This window comes from Oreochromis niloticus, linkage group LG16 (assembly GCF_001858045.2).
Source record: "Oreochromis niloticus isolate F11D_XX linkage group LG16, O_niloticus_UMD_NMBU, whole genome shotgun sequence".
NCBI classification, from domain to species: Eukaryota; Metazoa; Chordata; class Actinopteri; order Cichliformes; family Cichlidae; genus Oreochromis; species Oreochromis niloticus.
In genome coordinates this window covers 22288895-22305375 of record NC_031987.2, presented here as the reverse complement: position 1 = coordinate 22305375, position 16481 = coordinate 22288895, and the positions used below count along the sequence as shown (strand labels likewise).

The 16481-nt window shown below is 40.9% G+C and overlaps 2 protein-coding genes across 3 annotated transcripts; both read right to left on the bottom strand.

Annotated features, from left to right (window-relative positions):
• Window positions 1-33: 33 nt before the first annotated feature.
• Window positions 34-11828, bottom strand: tfg (trafficking from ER to golgi regulator). Its single transcript, XM_025903818.1, has 7 exons — window positions 11615-11828; window positions 11383-11466; window positions 7525-7671; window positions 6578-6745; window positions 6318-6461; window positions 1343-1435; window positions 34-1236 (listed from the first exon to the last, which is right to left on the bottom strand). Exons 1-7 carry the CDS (start codon window positions 11796-11798, stop codon window positions 845-847), a joined length of 1212 nt encoding a protein of 403 aa, XP_025759603.1. The 5' UTR covers window positions 11799-11828; the 3' UTR covers window positions 34-844.
• On the bottom strand, window positions 11815-15624 carry jagn1a (jagunal homolog 1a). 2 transcript variants are annotated; one of them, XM_025903819.1, is made up of 5 exons: window positions 15490-15608; window positions 15114-15194; window positions 14887-14939; window positions 13499-14801; window positions 11815-11828 (listed from the first exon to the last, which is right to left on the bottom strand). In XM_025903819.1, the coding sequence occupies exons 3-4, from the start codon at window positions 14925-14927 to the stop codon at window positions 14339-14341; spliced, it is 504 nt and encodes a 167-aa protein (XP_025759604.1). In that variant the 5' UTR covers window positions 14928-14939; window positions 15114-15194; window positions 15490-15608; the 3' UTR covers window positions 11815-11828; window positions 13499-14338. The 2 variants fall into 2 exon arrangements, with proteins under 2 accessions (XP_025759604.1, XP_003451614.2); XM_003451566.5 differs by lacking the exon at window positions 15114-15194 and having other exon boundaries at window positions 15490-15624.
• Window positions 15625-16481: the final 857 nt, after the last annotated feature.

Here is a 16481-nt window from a genome sequence, read left to right as displayed (position 1 = left end):
CCAAAACATTAAAAAAAAAAAGGGGACTCCAAATGGGTCTCAATCATTTATTAGGTCAAAGAAATAAATGTTACAGTTTATACATAAACAACTAATCTCACTTGAAGGAGCAATTTGATTTGATATTAGTAAAAACCAGTGATAAGAGAAAGAGAAAGGAATAGCTAGCTTTACTGGAGGTGATATTAGAAGCTAAACAAAAAAAAAGTCCTCTTCATGACACAGGGATCTATACCTCCCATAGGCCATCACTTAGCTAGTGTTCCCCACCATCACTGACACATCATTAATACCGACAAGGTGGTGAAATTGATCAAAAAGAATAAAATAAAACATGACTAAGGGGTAACTTTTCATCAAGATAGTGTTTTATGAACGCATCTATGTTGAGGAAATTCAAGACAAATGTGGAGACTTTTGCTGTAAATGCAGACTGAATGCTGATCTTTCTCTCGAAATGAAGCGTTACCATGGAAAGGACAAACAGTTTGTGCAACAGCCTGTTTTGGTTTTCCATGTGTGTGCATACAGACTGGTTACATTTTTTACCATGGCAGACACAAGAGGGCCGAGCAGACAGCGGAACTGGAGGGAAAAGACGGGAAAAATAACACAAGGAGCATACACCGGGGCCAGAACAGAGTGGTGTGTTGGAGCGACAGCGTACAAACACTAACCATCAGACTCGGGATGGGGGTGCTTTTTTAAATTTGGATTTGATATTTGTACAAGGGTAGGGGAAGAGGGAAGGTGCAGGGCAGTAAACCAGATTTCTGCACCCACTTCAAACAGTTGGAGCCACATTTAGGATGATGATGGGATCAGTAACATCTGCTATCTTATTTTACCGGTACCCAGGCCCCGGTTGAGTGTAGCCCTGGCCATAAGGGGGGCGGTTTCGGGCATAGGGGTTGGCAGCTCCAGGTGGAGGGGTGACAGTGTTGCCTGGAGGCGGGGTATATCCTGGGCGTGGCTGGAACCCTGAGCCGGGCTGGGAGTTGGGCGGCATGGTGTAGTTAGCAGGTTGGGAGGCCTGGGAGGTGTAGTTTTGTGGTGGGAATGCTCCTGGTGGGTACTGCTGGGCTCCCTGAGATGGATGGGTCTGCTGCTGCTGCCCACCCTGGAATCCTGGTGCTGGCGCTGCACCAGGAGCTGGAGCCTGCGAGGAGGGAGGAGCGTAGTTCTGGAACTGCTGCTGCGGCTGTGGAGGGGCTCCGGGCTGAGGGCTGTATCCAGCTGCGAGAGGGGAGAGAGAATCTTTAATTCTCTCCAGACATAAAAGAAATCGGCTACACAGAACAGCAGCTACCCGTTTGTCTGCTAGCATCACTTTTATTCTTACCAGGGTACTGCATACCATACTGCTGCTGAGGTGGGGCACCTGGCTGCTGAGGAGGGTATCCACCTGGAGCTTGGTATTGCTGGTACACTTGACCTGAAAAGGTGGGGACGATCATGATCAGTGCCAAAGAATTTAATTTTGTCCAACAGCAATATGACCACTGCCTATTGGATTTGTATCCTCATCACCAGCAAGCGTGGAGAAAATATTGGACTGAACAGTGATGTTTAACCTTTATACTACGAACACTGCAAGCTGGCTTTCAAATCAGCTTCATGTTTTTTTAAGAGCATCTTTTCAACAGCTAATTTTGGTGTAATAGTGTAATTCTAACCACCATTATCACCAGGATACCTCCACAGACATTTGGGAGGATTAAAGATTACGATAGACCTCAGATAATTGGATGCATTTACAACAGCTCGAAAGCCCCTTGGTTGCATTTACACTTGGCTTTTTTTTTTTTTTTTTGAGATCCAATATTATCTGATCCACCCCAGACACATGTGGGACTATCTTCACGGAAACACCTGTGCATTGGGATAGAATAACACTCAACTCCTTTAATGAAAACAGCTGGAACCACTTTGATAGAAGTATCTGTTGTTAATCTACCACAGAGATTGCTCTGTGGCACATTACAGTAAAATCTGGCTTCGAGCGAGAGAGAGAAGCATGCACGTGCAGGAGCAGGCATAAAATAAATAAATAAATAACACTGCAGGCTTGCAGACATAACCCTGGATTTTTTTTTGCAAGAAAGAAGACGTGTCTGTGTTTGCAGACAGTGACTTCATCAGTTTGCACCGCCTACGGACAAATGAGGAGAATGATCAAGTCTAAAGGTCCAATCATCCCAATACTTTACTTTAAATAGTAATTCTTACGAGGCCTTTAAACCTGGAGCATCGTCATGCTACACCATTTAATACAGTCAGTAATCAGGAGTATATCTTTCATGACAGGGAAAGGTCTTTTTGTTATTGTTACTTTCATTTGCTCATTACATTTTCCATCGAATGCCTTAGAGTTCAGCAAACGTGCAAAGACTTGGCGAACTGTTCTCTCCCTTAACAAGGCCTAAATACTACCCCCAAATCTTTGGCCTGGCAAATAAGTAGGGTGACGATGCATGAAAAGCACAGAGAGAGAAGGCATAATGAAAGAGGGCTGGGTTCACTGGATTATTAAGTGCTGGTAAAAACTGGTGCTTATTTTCCACAGTTCTTAGAGAATCTACACTAAAGGAAAGCTCACAGGAGATTTTAAGCACCTATCAGATTGTTCTGTACTGTCTGCATTCAAAAGTAAATCCATATATAACGACATGCTCCAGGCGAATCACTCCACAAAAAACACATTCCATACAGTACAAAGTAATGTCTGCTGGAATATTCAGCCTGAAAACTTTGGACTGGTTTGGGAGACACCTGACAGCTAAATGCTTAGAAAGACTACCTCTTTGATGTCTCTGTAAACACCTCAGTGGTGTGGCAACCATGTGTTATCTTCTTACATGAATCTTACATGTGTGGCGAGGCATGTGTGTGAAATTGGCTTCTCCTGTTCTCCTCGCCTGTAATCCATCATCAGAGTTATGTAACAGAGATGGAAAGATGCATGCCTGTCTGACCTCTCTTGCCTGGAAGTTCATTTCACTCCAGTGTAGCCAAGAGGTCAACCATCAGGGGTGAAAGATGTGATAGGTAGGCTGAAGAATGACTTTCACTTTGGCTGCAGGCCTGCTGACCTCTCCACTTGTCTTTAGGAGGAATAATGAGGTCCTATTTTTAAATAAACATTTCACATTGAACACACATCTGCCCATCTGATTAAGAGTCTCGTGTAACTGTTCTGAGTCACTGTTACATGCGCACGTGTTTACAGTTTCTTTCTTTCTTGCAAAGATGTAAAAAAATTTTGCCAAGTGTCCATCAGAGGATAGCGTAAAATCTTTACCATCTGCTTATGGATCTTGTTAGCAGAATTCTTATGGTAACAAGTAACCTAAGCTTGCATTAAAAGTGAGCTTGAGGCTACTTTTAAAAAGGCCACACATGCTCAGTTGGCATCTAGTCTCACAGATCACCGTTTTACAAACTCTTGTGCATTGACAGGCTGCTCTGATTTGCCTTGAGGCTTTCATACTAGTCTGCAACCGAGGACAGGAATAGCGTGAGAGAAAGGGTCAACCGAAGGAAAAGAACCTGCTGCACGCTGGGCATAAAGACAGGGTTTGGAAGATCATTTCTGCAGCTGTTTAACAGTTATTCTTTACTGATCTATGGAAGCTTTCTCCCTGCACAGCAAAGTTAGAGTGCAGCATGGTTAAAGTTTGCTTAACTACGTGTGACGTGGTGAATGAATCTCTTATAACTACCTACATCCAGTATATAGCTACACAACATCTAAAACATTTTTGTTTGATGCACTTCAGTGACAGGCCTTCAGTGACACAACAATACACTAAAGCCCCATCCTTGCGTTTGCTTTGGTCACTAGTAGATTACTCATAGTATGTATGGAAGATTCTGACTTTAAAAAGTTTGAACCAAACTAGAAACGGAGAACGACTTCAAAGGAAAAGTCGTGGCTTGTTCTGAAACCAGGACCTTTTGTATGCATGCTATTGGCGACCAAAGCACTTGACTCCTCTCTTAATCTTCCTTTGACAAAAGGACAAAGAAATCCTGATCTTTCTGTTCGGTCTTCTGAATAAAACATAGTGTGCTGCTGCTGCTGCTGGCTAACCATCCCCACTCTCTCTCTTTTGGACCAGCTAAACTCTTATTATGCCCTCTGGATAGGTTCTGGTGCTCTAACCAGGCCAAACCGCAAACCACCAGCTAAATGGAAGTCATACAACTCGTGTGCTGATCTTCAGCGTAGCAGGTGTGGTCAGGAGTCTGTGGAGTGACTGTTCAGAGTGAAAGTTACAGCTCTCACAGGGTGCAACATGACGCTATTTCGCTGCTCTACTGGCCTGCACATTCAGCTGAGCCAAACCACAAGCTAAAAAACAACCCAGCACACTCACAGCAATAAGTGAAACGATACAAAATGCTTGACCTCTGTGGCTGCACCTGTCTGGCTGCCTTTTATAACAAAAAATAGGCCAGAAAGTGTTAAGTGAAAAGTTTGAATATGGCGTGTCAATGAGAACAAGACAGATTGGCATGTAAAACCAAATCCCCGAGAGCTTGATGCTAGAATGCAGTTCTGTTAACAAAATACTTTTCCCCCCAAACAAACTGCCTGGTATGTTTTGTTCATTTGTCTTTATCAAGGATGATTCAGAGTTAAAGACTGCACCCAAGGGAAAGCTACGATAAGGCGTGCTGAAAGATGAATATTAATTACATGGGGATGCTCATGGTTACACTGTGTTTAAGATTACACTAAATGTTAATTAGTCATTATAAAAAATACGCTATTTCAACTGCAGAATGGGTCTGATTGCCAAAAAAAACAAGGTCAGAGTACACGCAATAATGGAGAAAATGTATTATATGTCAATGTGAAGCACACCTAAGGCACAGTACAGTCAACCTATGCAATGAAATCAGTGGGGCTCATTCACTAATGTGAGTGCAAAAAAAGATATAATAGTGTTATAGGCCCTATACTCCTTGTATAGGGCAAACAATAGTGATGCCCTATACAAGGCATGCTTTTATTCTTGCCCAAGATCAGCTACATATGCAATACATGTGTGTAACCCTGCTCCAGCCCAGCCCTGAAATAGATAAGTGGTTAGGAGCTTCAGGCTGCTAACTGGGCTAGTGTATGCTCCATCACCCGAGACAGTGAAAGCAGTTTTAACAAAGTACGCCTTTAAATTTGATCCATGATCACAAATGTGCACCAAGTGTCAAGAAAGTTTCTGGTTTCTATTTAGCCTGAACTGGTGACATGTAGGCAAAACCGTTGCTTATTAGAAGATGTTTAAAGAAAACAGCACATTAAAGGCTTTTCTTGGCTAAATATATTTCTTTTTTTATGTGCCTGTTTTTTGGTTTGTGTTGGAAAACTGTTAAATATGACAGAAATTAAATTACTTGTCATTTGTGCCTGCAGTGCATGTTGCTGCACTGTTGGATGTTATTGTAATCACCCACACTGCAGGGCCTCTGACACCCTGTGCTCTGAGGTCATTTTTGCTTTGTACAAACAAATTTGTGAAAGGAAAAGTCTGATGAATTCCACATTTGTGTGTGAAACGCTCCTACATGCAGTTTAAAGACAAATTTGTGCACACACACTGTGAATGAGGCCCAGTGTGCTCTTTTAAATTCAATCATATTTCTCTCCATTTGATCTGTTCTGATCCAAACAATCTTCCTCAATTCCATAAATTTCCACTAGCTCTGGTCTACTGCGTTTCTCTGGCAGGATGAAAGATAAAAGCTTAGTGAGCCACAACGGCAGCAGTAACAGCTGGTGCATCCTTCCTACTCTACAGCTTTACTTATTGGTAGATTACACACACATAACTCAAATCAATGAAGGTAGACTAAAAAGTAGTTCAACACCACAAAGTGGGATTGGGAGGACTTTTGTATTTAAACAAAGCAGTTAAAACACAATGTACATAATAAACTGACAACTGTGTGCATTTCCTTTTGCTTGGAAAACCTGCTATATCCTTTCTTCAGTTTCATATTTTAGTCAGAACTACTCTTTGGAAAAGAAATACTCCTGGATGAGCTTTTGTCAACATAGTGGCTCAGCAGGCAGTCACATTTTTGTAACGCTACTTTGGTGGCAAATTTGGAAAAACATTCTGTTTAACAGCACCACTGTAAAAACTAATTGCTTAATCCGCCACACTGCAGGGCCTCTGACACCCCTGTGCTTATAAAGACATTATGTAACTGTGTTTACTTTTTTGGAGGACACATATCTCCGTCAAAGGATGTGTATACTTTTTTTATTTGTGTATTTTCTACAGTAAGTGTGTGTGCACACATCTCACCATCCATGCCCGCTGGGGGTGCCTGCTGGACTCCATATGGAGCCTGTGGCTGAGGGGGCACTCCTGGCTGAGGCGCTGCAGATGAGGAAGAAGCAATGCTGTCAGGGGTTCCTGAACGCTCCTCTGCTGCAACCGCTGGGGGAGCTAAACAAACGGCACAGAAATGCACAGACGATCAGAAGAGACACAGATGCCTGATAAAGATTTATTTAATTGTCTAGTTTCTATTTTAAAAGACAGCATTTGCACTTCAGCTCTACCTGGGGCCTGGTCCTCGCTCAGGCCAAAAGAGGAGATGACATTCTTGTTGACCTCATCCTGGTTTTTTAATGGATCAAAGGCTGACATACTGGCTGCACTGACTGGAGTGGCCTGTTTCACTGTGGGGTCAGCTGTCACAACTTTTCCTTCGCGCCCATCCACTGATTCTGGAAAGGGAAGAGGAAATGTGATGCTAAGACAACATTTTAGCTTGTTAAGATGCCATGGAGACAAAAGTGTAATAAAACAAATAAGGGTCTGGGTGTTTCTGACAAACTGCAAGTTTTCCAGATTACCCTTTTATATTTAACTCAGTTGATCCTTAAAGGCCAAAAATTATATGAGCATATTTGTTAAGAAGTAATGAGAAATATTTTAAAAACTTTTAATGTAACAGCTACAATATCAAAGCTTTGGTCACAGCTATGATTAGTAAGAAAGACCTTGTTTTTGCTCAACATGTGCGCATATGTGGGTGCGAGTGACCACACTCGAGCTGGACTGATCTAGCGTGTAACAAATTTAGAGTCAAACTGCAGACAAATATTTGTTTTTTAAAAAAAAAAATGCGTTCAATTAATCCAACAGTTACTGACTCCAGTAAACCGTCTCAGTTTGGTGCCAATGTCTTTGCGGGATACAGCTCTTATAACTCCAACTACAATACTGTGGACTATGAACCAGTTTTATTAGTTAAGGAGGTCAAGCAGTCCACATTACCAAGATTATAGTGAGTCCCAGAGATCTAAAAGTAGAAACTATAACAAAAAGAATCACAGAACCACCCGGCTGTAGAGTTGCTAACGACCCAGTGAATTGTTCATAATATGAATTCGTGTACATGTTTAATTGTTTTTTCTATGACTACATTATACTGCATTTGGCAAAAAGCTTATATTGAATAATAAGCTTATATATAGTCTAGTGTGTGAGTGAGTGTGCTTACCACTGTCTGGGGCTGTAGCAGCCAGACCAGGCTCCGTCGGGGGCTCCAGGGTATCAAGGAGGTTGTTGACTTTATTCCTGAGCTCAATGAGCTCCCTGCGCAGGTACTTTACCTGACTGGACTCCAAAGGCCGCGGCTGACCATTAACTGCAGGTAATAAGATGAAGAGAGGAATCCCATGAACGCAAATCAGAAAACGGTAAAATCTTCTCAATCCGCACTCCTGTGGAGCACTTTTAAACTACAAAACTCCCATCGATTTTGTAAACTACTGGAACTGCATCTCATTCATTGTGATATCTTACTGTCTAGAACTGCTTGGTCACATAAATCATGGCTTGGCTGATAATCGAGAGTAGAATATCTGGGTCAGAGTGGACTCTGATGCAGCAGCTGAATCAAACAGTATTGGCTCACACTCTCAGAAACACCTCAGTTCCTCCAGACTTATTAATAAAACTGTTTATAGGGATTGACGCCTGACAATAAACTCATGTGGTGAACTTCACATTATGCACTGGACAGAAAATCACACTGGAAATAAATAATTAAAAAATGCCTGGCAGCTAAGAGGCCGGTCAAAATAGCTCAGCACATAATGGTAAATTTAAAACTAACTGGCTTCTGCACTCCAGTTGTTTGGAAGCCAATAAGGTATCTGCATGTTGTGAGTGATGATCTGTTGGCTCCATAATCTAAATACCTGGGATTACTGGGATCATCTATCACATGGTTACTTCCACAAAAGCCATTCACAACGGCTGCTGAGCCGAGCAGGAATCGCTGTCACCGCGCCCTGACAGCCAAGTATTTAACTAAGAATGGAGCCGGGTTGTTGGCAATAAACTGAAACCTGCTAATCTGCAGGAAACATGTGACAAACCTCTTCAAAATAGTCAACTCTATATGCCCTGTACCACATCTTCTCACTGACCAAAGAGTGAAATTTCCACTGCAAAAGGAATGAAATGGAGGTCGCTCCACATTCCTCTCTCACACAAGTTTCCCTGTCTGACTGAATAATGCTGAACAGAGACGGATGGGCTCACGAGGCACTGTGCTGAGACGCAGGCCGTCATGGGATTCCAGCTCCTCTCCCTGCCTCTGAATATCAACACATGTTGGACGGTGTAATTTCCACGTGAGGTCAAGACATGCGATTACGAGCCAGGGCTCTGTTTTGATTTGTAGGAAGTTAAACAACTTTTTTCTCTTTTTTTTGAGAAGAAAAAAAAATCTTTCAGCCTCCAGCCTAATAACAGAGGCTACAGCAGGAGTGACTGAGAGCAGAGCACAGGAAACAACATCATGTTGTTAATACAGTTTAGACAGTAGAGAATGTGTTTTTTAATGACAGATTTGATGCTGGTTTGCTATGGTTACGAGTCACACTTCTTCGTAGCTGTAGGTAATGTTCTACCTACTAAACAGCCTAAAGTTGGACTGTGACTTAAAGCATGCTTAAGGTGGTACCCAATCATAACTATTCCAATATTTTCATTGGATTTTTAAAACACTTCAGTTCACAGCACTACTGAAAACTTACTGACTTTTCATTGCCCTTGAGCAACTTTTTCACAAAAAAAGTACTTATCGCAAAAACATAGACAGTACTGCTATACAGTCCACTGAGATGAGACATGCCTTCCTGTCTACAATTCAGTTAGCGAGCAGGCAGTTAGACACTGAAGCACAATCAGGTGCTCCAAGCTTCAAATATTTGCTGGTTGTTACAGTCCAATCTCCAGAGCCCAAAAATGGTATTGGTATGCTATCTGTTTCTAAACTGACAGAACTCCAACACTATTTAGTTACAGCCAGGAAAGACAATCCTCTAAAACACAAGCCAAACACTGGACACAGTCTCAGCTGTTGTGTTAACAGAATAACAAAACACCTGTACTGTAAAAATGGCCTCCCAGAAAGTTTGATTAGTGAAAGAATCAACTTAAAATTTCACAGGCTCAGAATATTTCTTCTCTTACCACCTAGCATTAATATACAGCTTTGCTGTGACTGAAAGAAAAATAAATCTGAAAATGTGGTATATCTGATCATATATATTTCAGTCAGCAAGGATTATCAATACACTTCAGTGTAAGCAAAAGTGTACCTTTTTCCTTAGACATAAGAATAATTAACTGATGGCCTATTTAAAAATAATGCATTTTTATATGTAGTGTTTCATTATGGCTTTAAAAACATTTTTTCCATGCATTCATCGGTTTTCTACTACTAATCCGGGTTAACGGTCTAAGACCTCTCTATCCAGTTCTCCAAGGAGGCACTGAGGTGTTCTCAAGCAAAGCAAGGGCCATCATCTCTTCAGCATGTCCTAGGATCTTCTACCAGTTGGGCATGCTGGAAACACCTCACTTAGAGGCATCCTAAAAAGAGACAGCTCCTCACCCCACCACTAAGGGAGGGAACCCATTTTGAACACTTCTATCTTCAGTCTCATTCTTTCAGTCACTATCCAAAGCAAGTGGCAATAGGAGAATATAGATCGACTATTATGATTGTAAAATATTAAATATTACAAATAAAATGTATAATTTAAATGTTAAGCCTCCTATTAACCACAAACCTGTAAACAATGAGGCTAAAACGTGTACAGCAAAAGCATGGTTGACACAGCCAGGCTTTCTTAACCCTAAAACTCCAATCCTTCTGCTTCAGAGAGGAATAACAGCCAAATCATACTCTGAGCTTGATTCTTGGGAAAAAAATACTTAGGAAAATTATGATCCTTACAGCTGATTTGAAATTTAGAACTCTGAACATAACCTGCTTAAGGTTATGTGTTCAGCATATTCACTATAGTGATATATTATAGCGAAATAGCCAAGGGCCCTGTGATAGGCTGGCAACATGTCCAGGGTGAACCCTGCCTGTTACCTACTTGTAACCCCGCACTGAAAAAAGGATGGATGGATGTAGCCCAGTCACAAACAAAACAAACTTGCCTAAGCCCATTAATCTCAATGTTGAGTACACCTCTTTGATCAAAGTCCACTTTTTTACCATTTCATTTATCTTAATCATACTTTAGGAAAACTAACATACTAAGTCCTATGAAATCCCAGAAATTTCATCACGATGTTTTTACTACCGACAGCAACAAGGCTCGAATAACATGTTAGGGTGAGGCATATTGGCTGGTCAGGTAACTGATTATTCAGCGAGTTACACCTGCTGAGCTATTGAATGACTGTGGAATTATCTGGGCGGTGCAATGGTTTAGCCCAAGAGGTTGAGGTGGCGACCCATAAGCTCTAAGGTCTTTGCAGAGGCTCTGGTTCGAACCTGCTCCAAGCTATTTTCTGTCCTGAATGTCCAGAATAACTGGTACAAAATACACACATCTACTACCTGTCATAGTGTTTGTTTGTTAAATTGGTGCTAAGAAACAGCGAATCCAAAACAAATTAGTCAGAAGGGAGTGTAGATCATTTTCATTTGGACAGTAACGATGTTTGCTCTGTGGAAAATTAAGCTAGACTGCCCTCCAGTGACTGGCTGCTGTAACAGCTGAAATAAGAGACTAAACATCTACAGCAGGGGTCCCCAATCTCAGTCCACGAGGGCCGGTGTCCCTGCAGGTTTTAGATGTGTCCTTGATCCATCACAGCTGATTTAAATGGATAAATTACCTTCTCAACATGTCTTGAAGTTCTCCAGAGGCCTGGTAATGAGCTAATCATGTGATTCAGGTGTGTTGACCCAGGGTGAGATCTAAAACCTGCAGGGACACCGGCCCTCGTGGACTGAGATTGGGGACCCCTGATCTACAGCCTTGAATTCATCAAGGCAAAAACATGCATACAGTCCGTAAGAGGAAATGTGTTAATTTCTTACCAAACAAAGTCAGTTTGAGTATTCTACTACACTGGATGGCAAATGAGAGGTCAGAGCTGTCAAAAATGGTAATGAGGTCATCATCTGTAAACAGGAAATGGGGACAAAAGATGATTAACTGTACAGCAAATTGCCACTTTCAAAGAAAATATGCTGAGATTACCATCATGAAGTACACTTGTCACCAGAGGACAACCGGACCCTCACAGGCCTTTTCTGTGTCCTGACTCACCTTCATCCTTGTATTTGATAGTGACCTCGTCGTTACTCTGCAGCTTTCCCCTGAAGACACGCTGCATCATGAGCACCAGCTCATCATAGGTAATGTCTTCATTATGGATGGGAATGCGTCGGATGTCGTCACCCAACTGGGCTTTGATGATCAGCTTCCCGCTCAGGTCCAGCTGGCCGTTCATGGTGCCGTCTGACCTCTTCTGCTCCCAGCACTTGACAAAGGTAGAAGAGAGGTGTTCACAATTTCAGTGCAGCCCTGAACTCTTCTAGGCATTACCCAACAGGGGGTGACACACAGTCACACTGAACACTGGCCACTCTTTAACCTTCCAGCTCCTTAGTACCAAGTAGGGTTGTATAATTACTCAAGTTTGATTTGCAATTACGATTTCTTCTACAGTTTTTAGTGATTATCAAAGGCTAATTCAGATAAAATAATTATTATTACTACTTAGGAGGTATGCATACTGCAGTGCCAGGGCACCACTAGTCAGCAAAATGACAGTTAAAAGAACAGCAATAAGTGTGCATGGCATTCAAAGCGACATGTATGTCTATCTTACAGAACAGAATATATAATTATTAAATTAAGCCCCTTTTAAAACAGTGGAAAATGCTAGGTCAGAATAAGTAGGTCAACAGGTCAGCTGCTGTGAGAACAGTCCTATGATTACATTAATATGCCGAAATTAACAGCTTGTCTTCACTGTCACAAAGCTCTCATAATGTTGACTGAAGCCTGTATGGGATTACACACAGAACAGGAGCGCTCCTCCCTTGACTTAAATTATTTAATCAAACACAGCAACGAAACCATGTCACTCCAGAGTCTAAGGGTCAAACATCTTCATGTGAGGTGGCACAGGCTATAGAATAACAGACCTCCTTGTAGACTTTGACCTAAAATATCATCTCTTCTGATAGGAGAAAAACGCTTTCAAAGCCATTTGGCGAATCATATAAATGATTACAAAGTAATCGCAAATTAAAACCCATTTTACTCAGATCATACCGGTAAAACGGATATTTCTTTGGGGGGAGGGGGGTATGTAATAACAGGCCTGCACTCATCAAACAAGGTGGGGTTAACATACTGTGTTAAGTTAACGTAAACCTCATCGTTCGTGTACAGTCACGAGTTGGATTAACTCTGACGTTACCTCCTGATGTTGTAAGCTCAGCAATATACTCTTTCTGTCCGGGCCAGATGAGTAATTGGCTGGATGCTAGGGATTGGGTGGTAGCTAACGTTTAGCGTACAGTAACATTCAATGATTACGACTGGGAAAAAAAATTAAACCGAAACGGAGTCTAACAAGTTAATTTCTAGAGCTCTGGAAACAAATCTTAAAATATCACAGAAGCGAAAGTAAAACTTTTATATAATAGCAAAAGTCGCAGTCATTTATCAGTGGCCCATCAACAAACAGAACTGACTGCTAACGCTTGTTAGGCCGTTTCACCACTGCCATTGCAGTGTTTACTGTATACGTTACATACACTTAAAAAAATGAATAATCTGTTTAATTTCCTGATGTATATCTGAAAAATCTGGAATAATAACACTTAGCTTTTACTTTATGACAATGAGTCGTCAACAAGCTGTTTCCTGTGTAACTTATAACAGCTCTACCTATAATAGAGCTACGTAAGAAGGTATAAACTGATCATTTCCCTACTTCACCTTACATAGACTCGATCAGATCAGTTAATTGACGAATCTTTTGTTAAACAACTCCCTCTGTATCACTCTCGACACCTGTTTGGACGAGCTAGCGTAGCGTTAGCTCCCTGCGTAGCTAGCTAGCACCACAACAGTACGTAATAGCATAGAAACTGCTTTGTAGTTAAATTATAACATAACTCGAAGTAATGTTTATACCTGAACCAGACGACTTGACCACGATGTATTTCACGGGTTTCCCCAAACCGTGAAAATCTAATCTATTAGCTAGCCTAGCTAGACCCGGGCAGCAGCATCAGGAAGTGTCCTCCAGACTGTCAACGTCAACCAGTACGTGGCATTCAGTGTGCGCAGCCGCAGACCGACTGGAACAAAGTGCGTTGAGAGCGTTCACAGAATTTCAGCCATCATGTTGAATAGCGTTTATTTATTTATCTTTTGAACACTGGATAGCTAAGCACGCACAGAGTCTGCAGTAAAGCGAAGCTGGTGTTCTCGTGCTGCAAGAGAATATCTTAAAAACAGCAGTGCATGCAGATACTGTGAATGCGCCCATTACAAAAACCAAACAAATATCATAAGAGGTAGACTTAACATACTGAACAAATAAACACATGGCAAAGCATATAGTTTAACAGTTTGTAAGTGTGTGTGTGTATGAATAATTGCTTCAATACTGTAAGTATGAACTTCACATTTTCTTTAAATCATAGGAAGACTTTTTGAGAGAGACACCAACATTATTCTTTTTTCTTTGATTGGAGAAGGGCTGAATTCACAGTGACTGGACTCCATTTTTATCGCTGGTGCTTTGGATCCCAATCCCAACCTAACTGTGTGTGCAAGAAATCAATCTGCTGCTTTAAATAAATAAGTTTATTGAAATGAACAATCATTAGCTTTAAATTAAAATCAGGGATGCAGGATGAATCATATTACATAATCATGAAGACTAAGGAGACAGAACTCACGTATAAAAGAAAAGAAAATGAAAAACAAGAGTTTTGTCCATTCACAGATTAAAAAAAAAAACCTCCATTATTTGTTCTTCTTCTCTTGAGTAGCATCAAACCATGAATCCAGCAGTTTTTTCATGTAGTACAACTGCCAGCCATGCACTTGAGCAGCAACCACTATAACGATGTACGCAGCAGTCACTGCAGAGCAGCCAAAAATGAAGCGGAAGGCTTTTCCTTGACGGAAGAGCTGCTTTGCTACAGGAAACATCTCCATGCCACCATATATAAGAGGTGCAAAAGAGAAGAGCCCTGCACTGATCATTGACAGGACCAGGTAGCTGATGTTGTTCTTTGGGAGGGACAGGCTGCTGAAGAGCAGAGGGAAGATGCTGAGCAAGTAGGGGTACTCCCACTGGTACGGCATGGACACAGTGTCCTGTGACACAATGTTGAAGTGGCTGACGGTCACTTGCGCGGCCACCAGCAGCCAGATGAGAAAGTGGACCACATTTAACTTCCGTATCTCTGACTTCAGAGAAGCGCTGCAAAACAGAAAAACAGACCATCAGACTGCAACTCAGAGACAATGTTCATATTTATTGACAAATGCCAAACATAGATACTTGCTTCATCTGGTACTGTGGGGCCATCCTTAGTTTGTTTTTCATGTTTGGAGAAACCTGTTAATGCACAAGACAAATAATGTAACATGCAAATGACTGCAACCAAAGAGCATACACTGCTAAAAAAAATTGTGATTTCATCAAATTTCATTGGAATATTTAAAATCCAGAAGACAATCAGGGTATTAAAAGACATTTAATATTTAAAGCTGCAAAAGGACAGTTTCTTACATTCGAAAGCTGGAACTAACTGGTCAACCAAGCAATATGACAGATTTAACCTGCTAATGTCCCAGTGTGCGAAGAATCAGCCTGGTAAATGCAAGGACACCGTGAGGAGAGAGATAATAGAGGATACAGATTCAGCCATAGTAATATTAAACGTCACCGTTTCCCAGCTGTCACAACATGATGCAAACAGCGATTTAAACAGAAAACGGCCGTTTTCGCGCAGACTAGTCGTGCTGGGATTTGAAGCATTAGCTGCTACTGGCTAACCTAGTTTAGCGTTTACTTTGGACAGATACGTTTTGTACGTTAGTCTAGCATTTTTATTTATTTCTTTGTTATCGCCAGTAACGATAGTAGCAGAGTGAACTTGGCTTACCAATGATGTTTACACCTGACTTTTTCAACGTTTGGCCGAGCTCCTTGTTTAAATTTCAATCCAAAGGAGATGTGCTGAGTGAACATCAACGACAGCTTTAAGCATGCGCACTGACGACCGACATCCCTCGGCAGCATCAGCATCTTCTTTTCACATCACAATCAATAGTTCTGTTATCGTATACTGTTTATTTGGTAGTATTGATTAAGTTAATTAAGTTGATTAAGCATGGTTGTCACACTCTACAGGGCTAAAATGCCAATTTTTAATGTTTTTCTGCAAAAACGAAAAAGATGCTGACTTTAAGAAATTTGATTACATGTAAAGTTTTTAGGTAATTTTGTTACATAAGTACAATTGAAAACGTCAAATTAAATGGAAATTGGTCAAATGAAATGTACTTGATTAGTATAGGTTCATTTAATTCATTTTAAGCATATAATGATTGATTATCTAAATATAAATTGTTTAATATAAATGTAAACAAATATTTACAGACTGGAAACCTGTCTAGAGTGTACCCTGCCTCTGTGTTTTTGTTTGTCTGTTTGTTTTATTGTTTTTAAATCACACTATTAGATCGAAATTCAGTGCTACAAAGCATACTTAATATCGATATTGATTTTCAGGCAACAGTTCTTGATGAATACACTTAAGGCATCCTGATATATGTTTATTAAACCATGAGGGTCAAGTGGGTCAGATATGTTAAGCCTATAAAACCAGATCTCATGGAGGTGTTAAGTGAATGGCAGTGTGATTTTTTTTTTACTCATTCTTCTCTTCAAACTCCCTCTGATCTCTTCCAAAAAAAATACAAATTTTAAAGGATAGACAAAGGATATGACACTCTTGTTGTTCATTCGTCCTTTTAAATATAAACTGCTTTCTGAAAACAAAGAATTAAGAAATGTTTCATGACATATGTTGTCTTGGGTTAATGAATAAATACTGCTACTATGGCTAGTGCTTACTGCTATTCACCTGCTTTG

Coding starts and splice junctions, on each gene's coding strand:
- tfg (XM_025903818.1), bottom strand. CDS start 11,798: ATGAACGGCCAGCTGGACCTGAGCGGGAAGCTGATCATCAAAGCCCAG. Junction 6,746..7,524: donor TGCTACAGCCCCAGACAGTG/GTAAGCACACTC, acceptor TTCCCTTTCCAG/AATCAGTGGATGGGCGCGAA. Junction 1,237..1,342: donor GTATGGTATGCAGTACCCTG/GTAAGAATAAAA, acceptor CCCCTCTCGCAG/CTGGATACAGCCCTCAGCCC.
- jagn1a (XM_003451566.5), bottom strand. CDS start 14,927: ATGAAAAACAAACTAAGGATGGCCCCACAGTACCAGATGAA. Junction 14,802..14,886: donor GCCCCACAGTACCAGATGAA/GCAAGTATCTAT, acceptor TCTGTTTTGCAG/CGCTTCTCTGAAGTCAGAGA.